Source organism: Eleutherodactylus coqui, chromosome 10, assembly GCF_035609145.1.
Source record: "Eleutherodactylus coqui strain aEleCoq1 chromosome 10, aEleCoq1.hap1, whole genome shotgun sequence".
NCBI classification, from domain to species: Eukaryota; Metazoa; Chordata; class Amphibia; order Anura; family Eleutherodactylidae; genus Eleutherodactylus; species Eleutherodactylus coqui.
Window position 1 is genome coordinate 76,228,475 of NC_089846.1, and position 16,314 is coordinate 76,244,788.

General features: G+C 48.4%; 1 protein-coding gene across 1 annotated transcript in view; it reads left to right on the forward strand.

Annotated features, from left to right (window-relative positions):
* SYNGAP1 (synaptic Ras GTPase activating protein 1) overlaps window positions 1-16,314 on the forward strand; it is a 245,394-nt gene that overhangs the window by 205,195 nt on the left and 23,885 nt on the right. The window contains exons 15-17 of the mRNA XM_066581328.1: window positions 2,541-2,814; window positions 2,901-3,074; window positions 3,280-3,501. Coding sequence (XP_066437425.1) covers window positions 2,541-2,814; window positions 2,901-3,074; window positions 3,280-3,501 — 670 coding nt within the window. The remainder of the gene's footprint in view (window positions 1-2,540; window positions 2,815-2,900; window positions 3,075-3,279; window positions 3,502-16,314) is intronic.

Below are 16,314 nucleotides of genomic sequence, written 5' to 3' on the forward strand. Positions count from 1 at the left end.
CAGCCTGGGAACAGTATGCAGAATAGCTCTCCTCCACAAGGAAGTAAATTGGCTCCCAACCCTAAGTGGCCACAGTTTCAGCATGGCTAACTGAGGTTTGGCTGATCCGTCAGGGCAGTCACCTATAGGTAACACTTGGAGACTATTGTAGTTTGTACAAAGTTCTACTTAAACCTTACATATATCTCATCAGGGCAAAGTGACCCCTTCCTCATCTTAAGCAACCCGATGTTCCCTGCCTACAAAGTGTTAAGTAGACAACATCATCCAGTGTAAGCGGAAATCCGCAGTATATTTAGTGAGGTGGTTTTTGATGCAGATCCAGACCAAAATCTGCACCGCTTGCTGCTAAATTTGATATGGATCTGCAGCAAATTTCATCGTTTTAATTGAAGGGTTGAAGTCTGCCACAGATGCTGAATTTGACATGAATTTCGTGTGGAAAATCTACATGAAATCCCTGATGTGTCAAAGCCCCCTCTAACTACTAGAAAACTGGGAAGTGGGGGGAGGATCCTGCTGTTTGCTGCGGATTGTAGTGAGAGGCTGCAGAGCCATATGTGCCCCATGGTATTTATAATGGCTGGATGACCTCTTTCAGGGGAACCTGGCACCTAAGTTCTTACTTATAATTTAACTAGAGCTTATACATCACTTCTAGTTAAAATAAGACAGCTCACGCATTTCTATCAGGTTGGGCACGCTGAAGATTTATATGTGAATGTGTCATGTGGGTGGTCCCTACCACGCTCTTCAATGGTGACGTTAGTCTTGATTGGCAGAGAGCGGTGGGGACTGCCCACTGGACACATTCATGTAAAGCTATGCCGCTGGTTCAGCAGGCAGGGGATGAAGGTATTACATGGAGCAGTAATGCTCAACCAGATCTCCCAGGAAGGTTACAACTAACTTAGAGCACAATGGTTATTAACTAGAGCAGGGGTCCCAAACCACCGGGCCGCGGACTGGGGCCGGGCCGTTGGGTGTTCAGCGCCGGTCCGCGGCACCGCCGGGAACTTTTGCTCTAAACACAAGGCCCGCGGGCCGAATCCGGCCCGCTGCCTTGTGTTATGTGGCCTGTGGCGTGCCGACGCCGCTGACCACTGAAGCGATTACCAGCGGGGTGCCGCAGCTCCCTGCTGGTAATCGCGCTGATCCCGGCGCACACTGACCTCATTGTGCAGCCAGGATTCTCCTCCCCGAGTCCCCTGCTCATTAGTTCCGCAGGAGAGGACTCGGGGAGGAAGCGGTCCGGGCTGCACACTGACGTCAGGGCAAGCAGACAGAGAGCGACGCTGTAGTAAGTATATGGGTTGGGGGGCTGCTTACTACTGGGGGGGGGCTGCCTATTACTGGGGGTGTGTGGGCTACTTATTACAGGGGAAGGGGCTGGTTATTACTGGGGGGGCTGGTTATTACTGGGGGGGGCTACTTATTACTGGGGGGGCTGCCTATTACTGGGGGGGCTGCTTATTACTGGGGGAGGGGACCTGCTTATTACTGGGGGGGACCTGCTTATTACTGGGGGGGTTGCTTACTGGGGGGGCTGCTTATTACTGGGGGGTCGGTGGGGGCTACTTATTACTGGGGAGGGGGGCTGCCTATTACTGGGGGAGGGGCTGCCTATTACTGGGGGGGGCTGGTTATTACTGGCGGGGGGGGCTACTTATTACAGGGGAAGGGGCTGCCTATTACTGGGGGGGGACCTACTTATTACTGGGGGGGTGGGGGCTGCTTATTACTGGGGGGGCTGCTTATTACTGGGGAGGGGCTGCCTATTACTGGGGGGGGGGCTGCTTATTACTGGGGGGGGCTGCTTATTACTGGGGAGGGGCTGCCTATTACTGGGGGGGGCTGCTTATTACTGGGGGGGTACTTATTACAGGGGAAGGGGCTGCCTATTACTGGGGGGGGCTGCCTATTACCGGGGGGGCGCTGTCTATTACTGGGGGGGGGGGACTTGCTTATTTCGGGGGGGGGGGGCTGCTTATTTCGGGGGCGACCTGCTTATTACTGGGGGGACCTGCTTATTACTGGGGGGGGGTTGCTTATTACTGGGGGTGGGGGCTATTTATTACAGGGGGAGGGCCTGCTAATTACTGAGAGGTGGGGGCTGTCTATTACTGGGGGTGGGGGAGATAAATTATATGCTGCCCTATGTGTGTGCTGGGGGGGGGGGGATAGATTATATACTGCCCTATGTGTGTACTGCCAGGACATTCTAAATGTCATAATTGAATAAGTATGCACTAAACTCCAACCCCCTTCATAACCCCGCCCATGTCCCACCCAACCCTGCCGGGCCTTGTAAAAATGGTCTTGCTTGAAGCCAGTCCCTGGTGCCAAAAAGGTTGGGGACCACTGAACTAGAGGCACCCCAAGTGGACATCACCTCTAAGTCCTGTAATCAGAGATGGCTTGTTTCTTCTTCTGTGTGTTGGTGCCTGTATTTGTCTGTTTGTTACATGGTATAGACAGCGGCCTTGTGTCCTCCGCCATATTTCGCACCTTATCATTGTAATGCTTTCTTTATACTACAGCAAGAGGCAGCTTTCCCTCCAAGACAATCTGCAACACATGCTGTCACCTCCACAAATCACCATCGGCCCTGGAGTGCAGCGGAGGCAAGAAGCACAGCCGCCTCCCCTACACAGAGGAAAATCCCAACAATTGACGGTGCAGGCCGCCCATAAGCCCCGACCAAGCAGCGGGAACCTCCTGCAGAGCCCAGAACCAATGTACGGAGCAGCCAGGATGAGGCAGCAGTCGGTGGAGAAAGACGCAGGAGGTCTCAAACCCAGCATAACCAAGCAGGTACGCAACCAAACCACATCTGCCATTTCACTTTAAGACTGTTCCTCTAACTCTGTCCTGGATGACATGGGCCTGTTTCGCCACAGCACTCACATACGCAGGCCACATTAAACCCGGTTACTCCAGCCTCGGAACGCACAGTTGCCTGGGTGTCCAACATGCCTCATCTTTCAGCCGACATCGAGAGCGCACACATAGAACGAGAAGAATACAAATTGAAAGAATACTCCAAGTCCATGGACGAGAGTCGCCTCGAGCGGGTGAGAATGCACACGTTGGTCTCTCTTCACCTCCTGCCAGTTTTTTTCTCTTTTCTCACTTCCTGCATGGTCCGTCTGTCCCGTTGGTCTTCTGTCCTCTCCTCTGTCCTTCTCACTGTCTTCCCTTACCTCTTGAAGTTGTTCCTTGCGCTGTCTCTTTCCCTCCATCTTTCTCCTCTTCTTCTTATCTCGCCAATCCTCTTAGGTGAAGGAATACGAGGAGGAGATCTACTCCCTAAAAGAGCGGCTCTTGATGTCCAACCGGAAGCTGGAGGAATACGAGCGCCGTCTCCTCTCCCAGGAGGAGCAAACAAGTAAAATGCTGCAGCAATATCAGTGCCGCCTGGAGCAGAGCGAGAAGAGGCTGCGGCAGCAGCAGATGGAGAAGGACACGCAAATCAAGAGCATCATAAACAGGTTAGAAATGGTAAATACTCTATTATTTACTTCTGGGGATTGGGGGGAGGTGGGAGATGGGATCCTCTGGAACTGGGGTCCCCTCTAACTGCAATATCCAGAGAGAACATACAAATAATATCACATATAACCAAGACGTAGACAACCGGACAAAACCCATATTTCCCGCTCATCGACCAGTTATAACATGTCCATCCTCGGCTGCAGTGAGAAGAAATCTTGGGAAGACATTGTTACTCTGTGGGGTCAATACGGCAGCAGATCGCCTCAGCTATGTGATTCTTATACATGTTATGTGGGAGTAAGAAGCAGACACCAACTGTCCGTTAATGATAAAGCGGTCATAAAGGGCCGTCTTCCTGCAGTGTACTAGGCATGAAGGAAGGGGCTGAGTGAGACCCAGTCTTGGGGTGATTGGTAATAAAACTGAAACCTGCATGCAGAATGCTGACCGCCACATCATACCTGATGCCTCCCAGTTTTATTCCTCTTTCCTGTTAAGTTCATGTACATGTATTAAAGGCTATGGACACCCTTGGGGGGAAAGGGGCAGTTTTTTCACTTAGGCCCGATGTCCATGGGCGGATTTTATTTATTGGATCCGCAGCTCTAGCTCATAGGGAAGCATCGGGCATCAGCACTTCATTGAAGTCCTGCGGATTTGATTTTAAAGATTATCAGATGCCACACTCGAATAATAAATCGCAGCATGATCCAATTTACCGCGGATCTGGCTCCATTCATCTCTATGGGAGCTGAGGATCCGCAGTGCATCCAAAAGTACATTTAAATGCATTTGCGAATCCGCTGTGGATTTGAAGGTTAGAAGCAATTAGGGAGGTGGGGAAAAGGCTGAGAGGTGCGGTTGCAGTTTTTTTCCACGCGAATGTGATCTGCAGTGCATCTGCGTACATTCGCTATCCATGATCTCCCACAAGGTAAAAAAAGAACAATTTTAAGATGACTAGCAGTGCATCCATTACGGAAATCCGCATGACATATCCGTGCATGCCATGGACATGAGGCCTCTATGGCACGTGCAGATTTTTCATGCGGGTATCCACAGCGGATTCACTGCAAGTCGTCGTTAAAAGGTTTTTGCTATTACTTGCGGGAGATCGCGGATTGCGTTTTTTTTCCTGCGCAGATGTACGCGACCCCACCACCCAGCCTTTCCCCCACCTCTCTAATTGATTTTAACCTTCAAATCCGCAGTGCATCTGCAATTGTATTTGCAGATACACTGCGGATCGTAAGCTTCCATAAACATGAATGGAGCACGTTCACACGTGATCCGCGGTAATATGCAGCATGCTGCGATTTATTATCTGCGCGTGGCATCCAGAAATCATTTAATATCAAATTCACAGGTGGTAAAGGAAGTGCGGATGCCCCATGCTTCTCTATGGGCGGCTTGAACTGCGGATCACCCGCGCGGTTGACCCATGCAGAATTTGCAAATCAAATCCGCCTGTGGACAATGGGCCTTAATTGCATGTATTTGGGGCTGACAATCATTTTTGCCATAGGGTTCAATTACAAATGTTGTACTGTTTGTCTTCTGCAGCTTCTACTTATCACTGTATGTAGACACTGCAGTCTAAGAACCCTTATACAAGTAACAATTGTCGTTCAGATTCTTGCTGGATCGTGCGAATCTGAACTATAATTGTTCATTGTAAATGCTGCCAACGAGTGAAAGACAAATGATAAGTATTGGAGAACACAATTTTTGTTACACTTGTTTTTTTTTTTAATTAACTTTTGGCTTTCGAATCTCTATCATATAAACTTTTTAAGATACAGGATACCCTCCATTCTTCTCAAGAACCATACAAAATGTACATACATTGGAAAATCTAAAAATTATCTGAATGTAATGTTTATTTAAAGCTTTCTTATCCAAACAAACCGACCCTCTCCGCCTCCCTTCACTGACAATAATCACTCCTTTAGGGTTCATGCCCCCGAACGTAGTGGGATACACCCGCGGATTTATGTCACGGGAGTACTGCGGTGTGAAACAAAAAGTCCCCTATGCTGATCACGGAAAAACACAAGTTTTTTCGCGGTCTCCATTAACCTCTTAGTGACCACACGTTTTTGCTGGTTTCCTTTTTTTTTGTTCAATAAGTTTTTATTAGGACAGAAAATTTTTTAGTATAAACAGGGCATGTGCAAACATTACACTTCAATTTCAGTGCCTTTTAACATAGGAACTTTTGTTTAAATCGCCCCTCCCTCGCCTGCTTGGCGAGGTAAATCGATTTGTCCTCAGTTTTAAAATAACAGTAATTTTCTGTATTCAAGCATGTGATCTGGTATAACTACAGCATGAACTACCGGGAAGGGGGGACAACAGTTGGTAGGAAAGAGAGAGAGAGAAGAGGAATAGGGGGGAGGGTGTGGAGGGGGGGGGGGGGGGGTAGGACGGGTCACCTTACCTTTCTTGTTTGGCTATCTTTTTGTTTGGGTTTGTGGGCGCTGGGGGGTCTCGGTGTGCTGGTCCCCCTGTCTCTTCGCCTGATGCTACAGACCCTCTTTCTCTGGTTTCGGCCAGGTGGTTCCCCGGTCTAGGAATCAAGTGAGAGAAGGGGCGGGCCCCTGGGGGTTCGGGGGGGCAGCGAGCCTCGGGTCACCCACTCTGTGGCCTCCGTGGTGGATCTAAACTCCAGCCAGGGGCGCCAGAGCGCGAAGTAAGCTTCTATTTTCATTATTTCGCTTGCTCTCATCTCCTCGTATCTAGCTAGTTCATCGATGGCTTCGACCCAATGTGTCCTGGAGGGAGCGGCATCAGACCGCCAGAACCTCGGTATGATCTGTCTGACCGCTTGTACAAAGAAGCGCAAGAGGCCTTTCTTTACCCTGGATATGGAGCCCGGAAATATGGACAGTACCCCCATCTCAAGCGTGGGTTGCACATCCTCTCCGCTCAATTTGTTGTAAAGACTAACCACGTCTTTCCACAATGAGGCTATCGGCGGGCAGTTCCACCAAATGTGGGACATGCTTCCGATAGAGTTTGGGCATCTCCAGCACGCTGGGCTGAGTTGTGGGAGCATTTTGTGCAGCCTGGCTGGGGTTCTGTACCAGCGAGAGATTATTTTAAAATTTAGTTCTTGGAGTCTGGAGTATACCGACCCCTTGTGTGTCAGGGCAAAAGCTTTGACCCAATCATTCGGCTGCAGGTGCCTTCCCAATTCTTCTTCCCACGCGTGGACAAAGTCTGGGGGACCATCCCCCATCTCCCGGTCCAGCATCATCTTATAAAGTACTGAGATTGGGTGGCTGATGGGGGCTGTGGACATGCACAATTTCTCAAAGTCAGTGGGGTCTTCCGCCCCCCGGGGCTCGGGACCCAGGGTGTCTATCGCGCTCCTCAGCTGGAAGTATTCTAGCCACGTCCCTGGTGGAACGATGCGTCCTTCAAATAGTTCCGTCAGTGGTTTCAGATTGTCTCCTGTCATTACGTCTCTTAGTCGTGGCGCGGGGTTTATTGACGTGGTCGCTAGGGTTTTTCGGTGTAGGAAGGCCTCAAATTGGGGGTTAGCTAGTAGAGGTGTGAAGGGGCCTGGCACTGAGATCAGTTCTGTATCCCTTGCAAAGCCCGACCAGGCTCTTGTTAGCTGGTTCAGCAGTGGGGACATTACTGTAAGGCGCCTAATTAAGGTCTGCGGGATCCAGAATACTCCCTGCGTCTGCCTGGCATCTAGGTTGTATTCTAGTTCAACCCAGAGCTTGGAGCTCCGGTTCCTGAGCAGGTTTAGCACACAGTTCGCTATGTTAGCTTTATAATACAGTGAAAAGTCTGGGAGGCCCAGGCCTCCCCTGGGTTTGTCTCTGGTCAGGGTTCTGTATTTAAGTCTGGGACTGCGGCCTCGCCAGATAAATTTAGTGATCAGGGAGCGGATGTGCTTAAAATAGGCTCTGTGCAGTTTTATGGGGAATGCTTGGCATATGTACAGGAACTTTGGTAAGACGTCCATTTTGACCGCGTTCACCCTTCCCGCCCAGGATAGGAAGAGGGGACTCCATTTCCCCAGGTCTCTCTCTAAATTTGTTAGGAAGGGTTTAAAGTTTAGGTCGTATACGTTTGCGGGGTCTTCCGGCAGTTGTATTCCTAAGTATTTGAGGGATTTCGATTGCCATTTGAGTGGGAAAAGTTCCTGTAGGGAGTGTACTTCGTCCCTTGGGAGGGAGATATTTAGCATTTCGGTTTTTTGCAGGTTGATTTTGAAGTTGCTAATCGCACTAAATTTGTCGAATTCCTGCAGTAGAACCGGGATCCCTATTCTCGGGCAGGATAAATATAGCAGGAGGTCGTCTGCGAATAAAGAGAGTTTAAGCTCCCTCTGGCCCAGTTTAACCCCTCTTATGGCATCGTTTTTTCTTATGGCGTTGGCCAGGGACTCCATCGTCAGTATGTATAAAAAGGGGGACAGCAGGCAGCCCTGTCGCGTTCCGTTTCGTATGGGGATGTTATCTGAGAGGGCGCCGTTGATTCTGATCCTCGCCGAGGGGTTCCCGTATAGCGCCATAATCCACTCCCTCATACGGGGCCCCAGTCCCACTCTCCCCAGTGTGCCCTCTAAGAACCTCCATCCGACCCTGTCGAAGGCCTTTTCGGCATCGACCGCCATGAGGCCTAATGGGGACCTCTCTTGTCGGGCCCGTGAGATCAGTGACATGGTTTTTATTATATTGTCCCTCCCCTCTCTTCCCGGGACAAACCCCACCTGGTCTCTATGTATTAGTTTTGGGATGTATGGCTGAAGTCGGGTGGCGATTGACTTGGCGAAAAGTTTAACGTCTACGTTTAGGAGTGAGATAGGCCTGTAACTACCGCACTCCGTAGCGTCTTTTCCCGGTTTGGGTATTACGACCAGGTGTGCCTGCAAGGCCTGAGTCGGGAAGGGGCAGCCTCTGTTTATTGCGTTGAAAGAATTGGTCAGCAATGGGGCTAATTCGTTTTTGAATAGTTTATAGAATTTTGGGGTCAGTCCGTCTGGGCCCGGGCTCTTGCCTACTTTTAGCTCTTTGATGAGGGCTGAGACCTCTGTGGGGGAGAAGTCCTCTTCCATTTCCGCGGACGCTTCTGGATCTATAGGTCCAGGAGCGTGGCTGTCTAGGTATTCCTCGACTTCACTGTCCCTCGGGGTCCGAGCGGGGTCTGTCTCTATGTTATATAGGCTGCTATAGTATTCGCGGAAGGCCTCGAGAATTTCGGTAGTTGAGTGGGCTACTCCTCCCTGTCGCGTTTGTATTTTTGGGATATAAGTCAGGGGGGCCTTGGGGTGTAGGGTCTTTGAGAGCCATTTCCCACATTTATCTCCATACTCGAACGCGCATCTGCGCATCTTGTCTCTGAATCCTAGTGTCCTTTGGTCGAGTATCGAGAGGATTTGTTGACGAATTGTGGAGATTTCCACTTTCGTGTTCTCTGTGGGTCTACCTTTGTTTAGTCTCTCTTTTGTCTGTAATTCTTCTAAGAGTCTTTTCAGTTTTGCTGACCTGTCTTTTTTTAAGCGGGATCCATGGGAGATGAAGACGCCTCGTAGGACGCACTTCAGGGCCTCCCATTTAATGGGGGGGTCTGTGTGGTCCTCCCTGTGTGTTTCCGCGAACATCTCTATTGTTTTTTTGATGTCTCCGGCGCAGACAGCGTCGTTAAGCAAATTGTCGTTGAGTTTCCACTGAAATGTTTTGGGAGGTCCTCCCACTCTAGAGAGACCCCCATAGATAGGGGCGTGGTCTGACCATAGGAAGGGGCCTATGGAGCACGAGGGGCCATGGTCCAACAGTCTGTGGGATATAAAAAGGTGGTCTATTCGGCTGTAGCTGTTATGCACCGCCGAATGGAAGCTATAGTCCCTGACCCCGGGGTGCAAAATCCTCCACAGGTCCACCAACCTCAGCCTATCTAGTTCTTTTTTGAATGTGCGACGTGCTGCGTGGGAGATGGGGGACTTACCAACCGACGAGTCCAGTCCTGGGTCCATCACTAGATTAAGGTCGCCGCCTAGGATCACGTCAGAGCCATCGGCGAAGTCAGCCAGTTTTCTCAAAGTTGTCAGCCCGAAGGAGATCTGGTCCTGATTGGGGAAATAAATGTTAGCAATTGAGATTATTGAATTCATGACCTCTAGTTTTAAGAAGATGTAACGGCCCTGTGGGTCGACCATTTGATCGATCATCTCATGTTGGAAGGACTTGTGTAGTGCCACCGAGACCCCCCTCGCCTTTTTTGTGGGGTGCGGGCTGTGGACCCACGTGGTGTAGAATTTAGAGGAAAAGCGTGGAATGTTGTCTGCTTTAAAGTGGGTCTCTTGCAGTAAGGCTACCATTATTTTTTTCTTATGTAAGTGATACAGAACTTGGCTTCTTTTCCCCGGAGTGTTCAGGCCTTTAACATTGTAAGTGCAGACTGTTACGTTGGCCATATCTCTGGTAGTTGAGTGAGCGTGTTTTGGAATGCTAGGTGACCAATCTTAGGGTGTGGGGGGGGGGTGAGGCACAAGTGGGAGAGGTGGGAAGGGGGGGTGAAAGAACAGCACAGAAACAGACAGGAGAAAGATAACATATATGGGGTGAGGCCCCATTAAACTTTCCTCAGTGCAGTTTAAGGAAAACACCTTACGTGGCAGCGCCCGGGCTGCACCCTCTGCTGGGGAACGAACGAAACCTGGCATCGGAGCTGTGCCCCATTACGGCCGCGGCTAGAACAAATATAACAGCTAAACAGAATAACTTTTTAAGGCTATAGCTTAGTGGCTCCGTTCTCAGGAGCGTTAGTGATGTCTCAGCGGGTCTCTGGAGCGGGTGGGCAAGCGGGGACATCGGCTTGCGTTTGTCTCTTGACAGTTGGTCGGCATCTCAGAAGAGAGGGTCTGGGTTGTCAGCGTTTGGTTTTGTCGCTGGCTCTTTGCCATGGGGAGCCCACAGCGGGAGCCAACGCCCCTACGTGTCTGGGCCAGTCCGGTAAGTCAATCATCGGGAGTTCGAATGTGTGCAAGAAATTGGGCAGATCCCCCAGGGACCTAAAGGTTGCTCTTTTGTTCCCTTTGCGCGCCTGCAGTTGGAAGGGGTAGCCCCATTGATATAGAATGTCTTTATCTTTCAGCGCCGTCAGTAGTGGTTTTAGTGCTCTTCTTTGTTAAAGTGTGCGGCGGGAAAGATCTTGTAGGATGAGAATGGGGGACCCCTTGTAGTGTAGATTTCCAGCATCTCTAGCGCTTCTCATTATCTGTTCTTTCTCCTGGAAGAAGTGCACTCTACACACTACATCTCGCGGCCTTGCGGGGTCTGCGGAGCGCGGGCCCAGAGTGCGGTGTATTCTGTCGATCTCTATGAGGTCTTCTGGTGGGCGTTTCAGCAAGTCGTTGAAGAATTTTTGTGCCCAAGTGGCAAGTTGGTTGTGCTCGACCCTTTCGTCTAGGCCTCTTATGCGCAAATTGTTCCGCCTATGGCGGTTTTCAAGGTCGTCTAAGTGAAGAAACAACTCCGAAATTTGGGCCGACTGTGCTTGGATGACCTTTCTGTGCGAGTCGACAGTGTCAATTAGCTTTTCCTGTATTTCCTCCACTTCCCCAAGGCGTTGACCTACGTGCAGGATGTCTTTTTGTAGACCTGTAATGTCTCTTTTGTGGGATTGTTCGAGCTTATATAGAGATTCGTCCAGATCTCTTTTGGTGGGGAGTGAACGCAGGTGTGCACGCCAATCCCATTGCTCCTCTTCGCAATGTGAGTCTGGTGGAGGGTGCTGGCGTGGGCCCCTTGTGTTTGCCCCTGAGGGTGATGAATAGGGGGAGCATGGGGGGCTACAGGGCTCTTGAGAAATTGCCAGTTCCTCTGTGCCTTTTGTGGGCCGCCCCTCCCCCGCTGCTGTTTGTGTGCCTGGTGAGGAATGCTGTAGCTCGGCCTGTGGTGTTGCCGTGTCAGGGTGGATTTTATCTGACCTGCTTTGCGATCCTCCCTGCAACTGTGAGCAGTTTGTGGATCTGGGCTCCCTGGACTGGTAGCTTGCGCTATCGTCCGAGTCGTCCGTCTCAGCGGCTCTCTCCTTCTGCACGCTGCTGCTGCTGGGTCGCGCCGGACCTCCCGTCGGCGCCATCTTGATTTTTCCCCGCTCGCCGGCCGCCTCTGCTTGCGGTCTCAGGAACGGCTCCAAACTGCCTGCACTGCGTTCCGGAGTGCGCCCCGAGGTGTTCTGGGCTCTCTTGCGCCCCATGACGTCTCTCTGCGCCGCTGTGACTGCTTGTGAAGCCTTAAAGAACCCGCGGCCGCCGGAGCGCGTCTCAGAAGCAACTTACTCCGGCATCAGGTAGCTCCGCCCCCCTGGTTTCCTTTTTTTATTTTATCCTCCCCCTTTTAAAAAAATCATAAGTCCTTTATTTATCCATCGACATCTCTGTATGAAGGCTTGTTTTTTTTTTGCAGGACGAGTTGTATTTTTCAATGTTGCTATTTAATGTACCATATAATGTACTGAAAAACTTTTAAAAACTTCTAAGTGGAGAGAAATGGATAAAACCCGACATTCTGCCCTCTTTCAGCGCATCTTGTTTCTACGGCGCATAAACTGCAACAAAAATGACATGAAAACCTTATTCTATGGGTCAGTACGATTACTACAACACCAAACTTATATAGTATTTTTTTGCTGTACTACTTATATGTATTTTTTAAAGATAGTTAATTTTTTAAAATTATTTTCTGTCTCCATCTTCTGCGCACAATAACGTTTTTATTTTTCCATCGATATAGTTGTGTGATGGCTCATTTTGTGCGGTACATCCTGTAGTTTCCGTTAGTAGAATTCTAGAATACTTAGGACTTTTTGATTACTTTTTATTAGATTTTGTTCTTGGCAACTGGGTGACCAAAAAAGCGCATTTCTGGCTTTTTTTTTTTTTTTTTTCGGACGACGTTCACTTTGCGCAGTAAATAATGTGTTACTTTGATCGGGCTTTTACGGATGCAGTAATACCAAACACATTTTTTTGTTTTGTTATTTAGATTTTTTTATTGTAAATATGGCAAAAGTTTTTTTTTTTTACTTTTATAACTTTTGTTTTACATAATTAATAAAACTTTACTGTTCCTATTTTTACTTTTTCTTTTAGTCCTTCTGGGGGACAACAACTAGCGATGCTTAGATCGCTTATGCAGTATGATGTAATGCAATAGCATTACATCATACTGCATTCTGACAGGCAGCCTATCATGCCACCCCTCAGGGATGGCTTGATAGACATTCTGACATGACAGCCATGGGGCCTTTCAGAAGGCCCCCAGCTGCCATGACACCCCCACGGCTCCCCCGATCTCACCGCGAGGGGAGGGGTGTGTACAGGACAGATTTGACAGCGGCATTTAAACGGTTAACAGTCCTGATCGGCCGCACGGCCGAGCGGGGCTGTTGCCCGCAGGTAGCAGCTGTAATAAACAGCTGACACTTGCGATGTGTGGAGGGAGATAGCAGCGCTATCTTCCTCCATACACGTCCTGCAATGGGGTTAATACTATATTAATGGAGACCTCCACTGCGGAAAAACGTGGTGAAATAGAACATGCCGTGATTTTTTTCCCGTTGCAGAATCACGCATGTGAGCACTGGCAGGCAGAAAAGCTATTAGGTTCAATAGAACCTAATAGCTGCGTTATTCTGCCGCGGGGAACACGGCGGAAATCTGTCCATGGGCATTAGACCTTAGAACTGAAACACCCTGAGCCTTAAGGGATTAAACAAGCCCACACCACTTAGCGATCATCTTCATTGAATGGAGGGGAAGTGGGCCTGTTTAACCCCTTATAGGCCAGGGTGTTTCAGTCCTAAAGAACCAGATATTTATTTAGGGATTTTTACCCATGTGGTAGTTTTACGGCCTCACTTTTTTTCTCTTCAACCACCTCAGTAAATTTTGCTGCGCCTTTTTTTCCTGGCATATAGGGCTATTTTTATATCTTTTTTTTTTCAAACTTTATAGTTTTTTTTTTGTTTTTTTTAAAATCAGTGCTGGGACAGTCATCCTGCGTAAAAGATGCTTAAGCCATCAGTCCAGCTGCACTGATGGATCTCGTAATGAGACTTAGTCTGCAATGTCCAGATACAATGGTATGTGGAAACTGCAAAAGACAAATGGGGCAGCATTTTTGATTAAACCCTATTCCAAGAATGATTGTCAACACAAAATGCATGCATTAGGCCTAATTCCCACAGGTGGATTTCCGCTGCGTATCATGCGGCGTAAATCCGCGGCATTGCCCTGCAGCTATTAGGTTCTATTAAACCTAATAGCGCAATGCTCACGGTGCACCCGTAATCACCCGTGGCATGTTCTATTTGCCTCGGGTGTACGCGCGGACGGCTTCCATTGCAGTCAATAGAAGTCATCTGTCACGCTATCTTCCCCTGTAGCACAGTGGTAGATAGCGTGAAAACGCTTCCCCGCCCACCGCGTCATATGACATGGCCGGCGCGTCATATGACGCTGTGGGTGTGTCATTTGACGCTGCCGGTGCGTCATGCGCTGTAGTGCACATGTGCGCCGGCACAGGATGCGTGATATCGGGTAGCAGATCTGGGGGTGAGTATGGGGTCTCTGGGGCGGCGCCATGACTGACTCTGCTGCGGAATTCTGCTTGCGGAGCCCATCACGGCTGTGGGCACTAGGCCTTAAAGTGAAAAAATTAGTCTCCAAAGTTGTCCATTGCCGTTACGTTCTTAACTGTGTGCAAAAATCAATATTGATATTTTGCCCAAGAAAATGACCTAAAATATTAAAATTTAAAGAGTGACTGCACTTTTAAGAAACTTTTGAAATGTTACAAGGACATGTCAAAAGTTTTGATTATTGGGGTCCAAGTGCTAAAAAACCCCACTGATCACTGAAATGAATAGGCAGAAGCGATGTGCCCCTTTGGCTGTCATCATTCTTTGTCGGCTCCTCTCAATAGCTGAAGACAGACGCATGGATGTCTATGGATCCGTCTTCAGTTGCAAGAAGAGCCAACAAAGAACAATAACAGCTAAAGGGGCTCAGCGGTAAGGTAAGCATTTCTGCATCTCCACTTCCACAAACCCCCACTAATCAGAAGTTGTACAAGTTAAAAGTGATCACTTTTTAATGTATTGAAAAACTTTTAAAATGTTTGAAGTGGGTGAATTGGTAAATAAAACACAATTGTGCCATTTATTTGGGGGGAGGGTTGCTCTATGGTATTCACAGAGTGGTAAAAATACGTGATAACTTTATTCCTTGAGTCAGTACGAATATGGTAATACCAAATCTACGTTTTTTTCTGTTGTAATACTTTTAAAAAGGGAAAAAAGCTTGAAAACGTTGTTTTTGTCACTGCATTGTGACAACCAGAGCTTTTTTAATTACCCGTTGATGGCGATTGTTTTTTGCAGGATGAGCTGCAGTTTCTATTGATTCTTTGGGGAACATATGATTTTGTGATTGCTTTTTATTCATTTTTTTGTGGTGGCTGGGTGACCAAAAAAAAGCAGTTCTGGAATTGCATTTTTATTTTTCTTTCTAGCAGCTTTAATGCAATATATTAATAGACGAGACTCTTGCAGCTGCAGCAATACACCAATTTTGTGTATCTTTTTTATTTTTATCTGCGAAAAGTTGGAATGGTGCTGTTTTTTTTTTAAACTTTTAAATGTTTTGATAATATTTAACAATATTTTACTGCAAAGTGAAAGTTGTGAAAACACCCCCAAAATGGCGCAATCGTGTTTTTGGCATTCTGCTACACTTAGAAATTTGTAAAAGTTTTCCAATGATCCGTTTAATGGTGCCATTGACAAATACAACTTGTCCCAGAAAAAGCAAACCCTCATGTAGCTGGAAAACTAGGTTAAGATTTTTTTGAAAATGAGGAGGTAAAAGAAAAAACAGAGCGCTACAGCAGGAAGGGGTTAAAGGTACGTGTGCATGCTCAACCAGCTTCTCGCTGTGGATAGTTGTAGTAGAGGGGTGATGGCTGCCGATACACCTGTCTTCACGCTCATCTTCACAGCACATAACTGGATGTCCGGCTGAGCCGCTCTAATGGGCCAACCAATGAATTGGAGCGATAGTCGTTCAGTGTAAGTGCAGATCGCTCACTACTTGTAATCGGTGACTTAAAGTCAGCATGGAAAACCATCGCTGGATCGCTGCCTTGTCGTTCAATGTAAACGCTCACATAGCAGGTGAAGCCCTGAGCGAGAGGCCCATGACCCAGCGGTGAAGTCTGTAAACGCTCTGCACGAGCGCTGATGACCTTAGCGGTGACGTCGGCACACGTGTAGTTGTTTACCCGACTGTCGTTCCGTGTAAATGGGACACTATACAACCCCCGTCTACCTGTACTTGATGATTTTCCGGACTCGTTCCGACGCATTCACTCTCAGTCCTCCAAGATCCTTCGCTCCCTGAGGTTCTTTTGTGCACAATGTGGCGGTTTCAGGGAATTCGTATTGCTTGAATCTGAAGGAGAGTGTAATGTATGACGCGCCTGGATAATAACATCTCTCCAAGTCGTCCTGCGCCTAATCTCCTCGCTCGCTAATTCTCTGCATCTCTTTTATTACACAAAAGCTAAAACGTTTTAAAGAGCAAATTGTTCCAATCAAAGAGCTGGAAACCATTTCATTACACAGTTCAGCCAGGACCGGCCCCCCGAGACCATGATGGGATTAGATCTGTTAAAGGTATACACACACAATATACAATGAGATTCTATATATTACACACAAGGCACACGTTGGTTATCTTCAACTCCGCAGAAACACAAGTGTGCAGCTGTGGACTACAGATACACTCAGCAG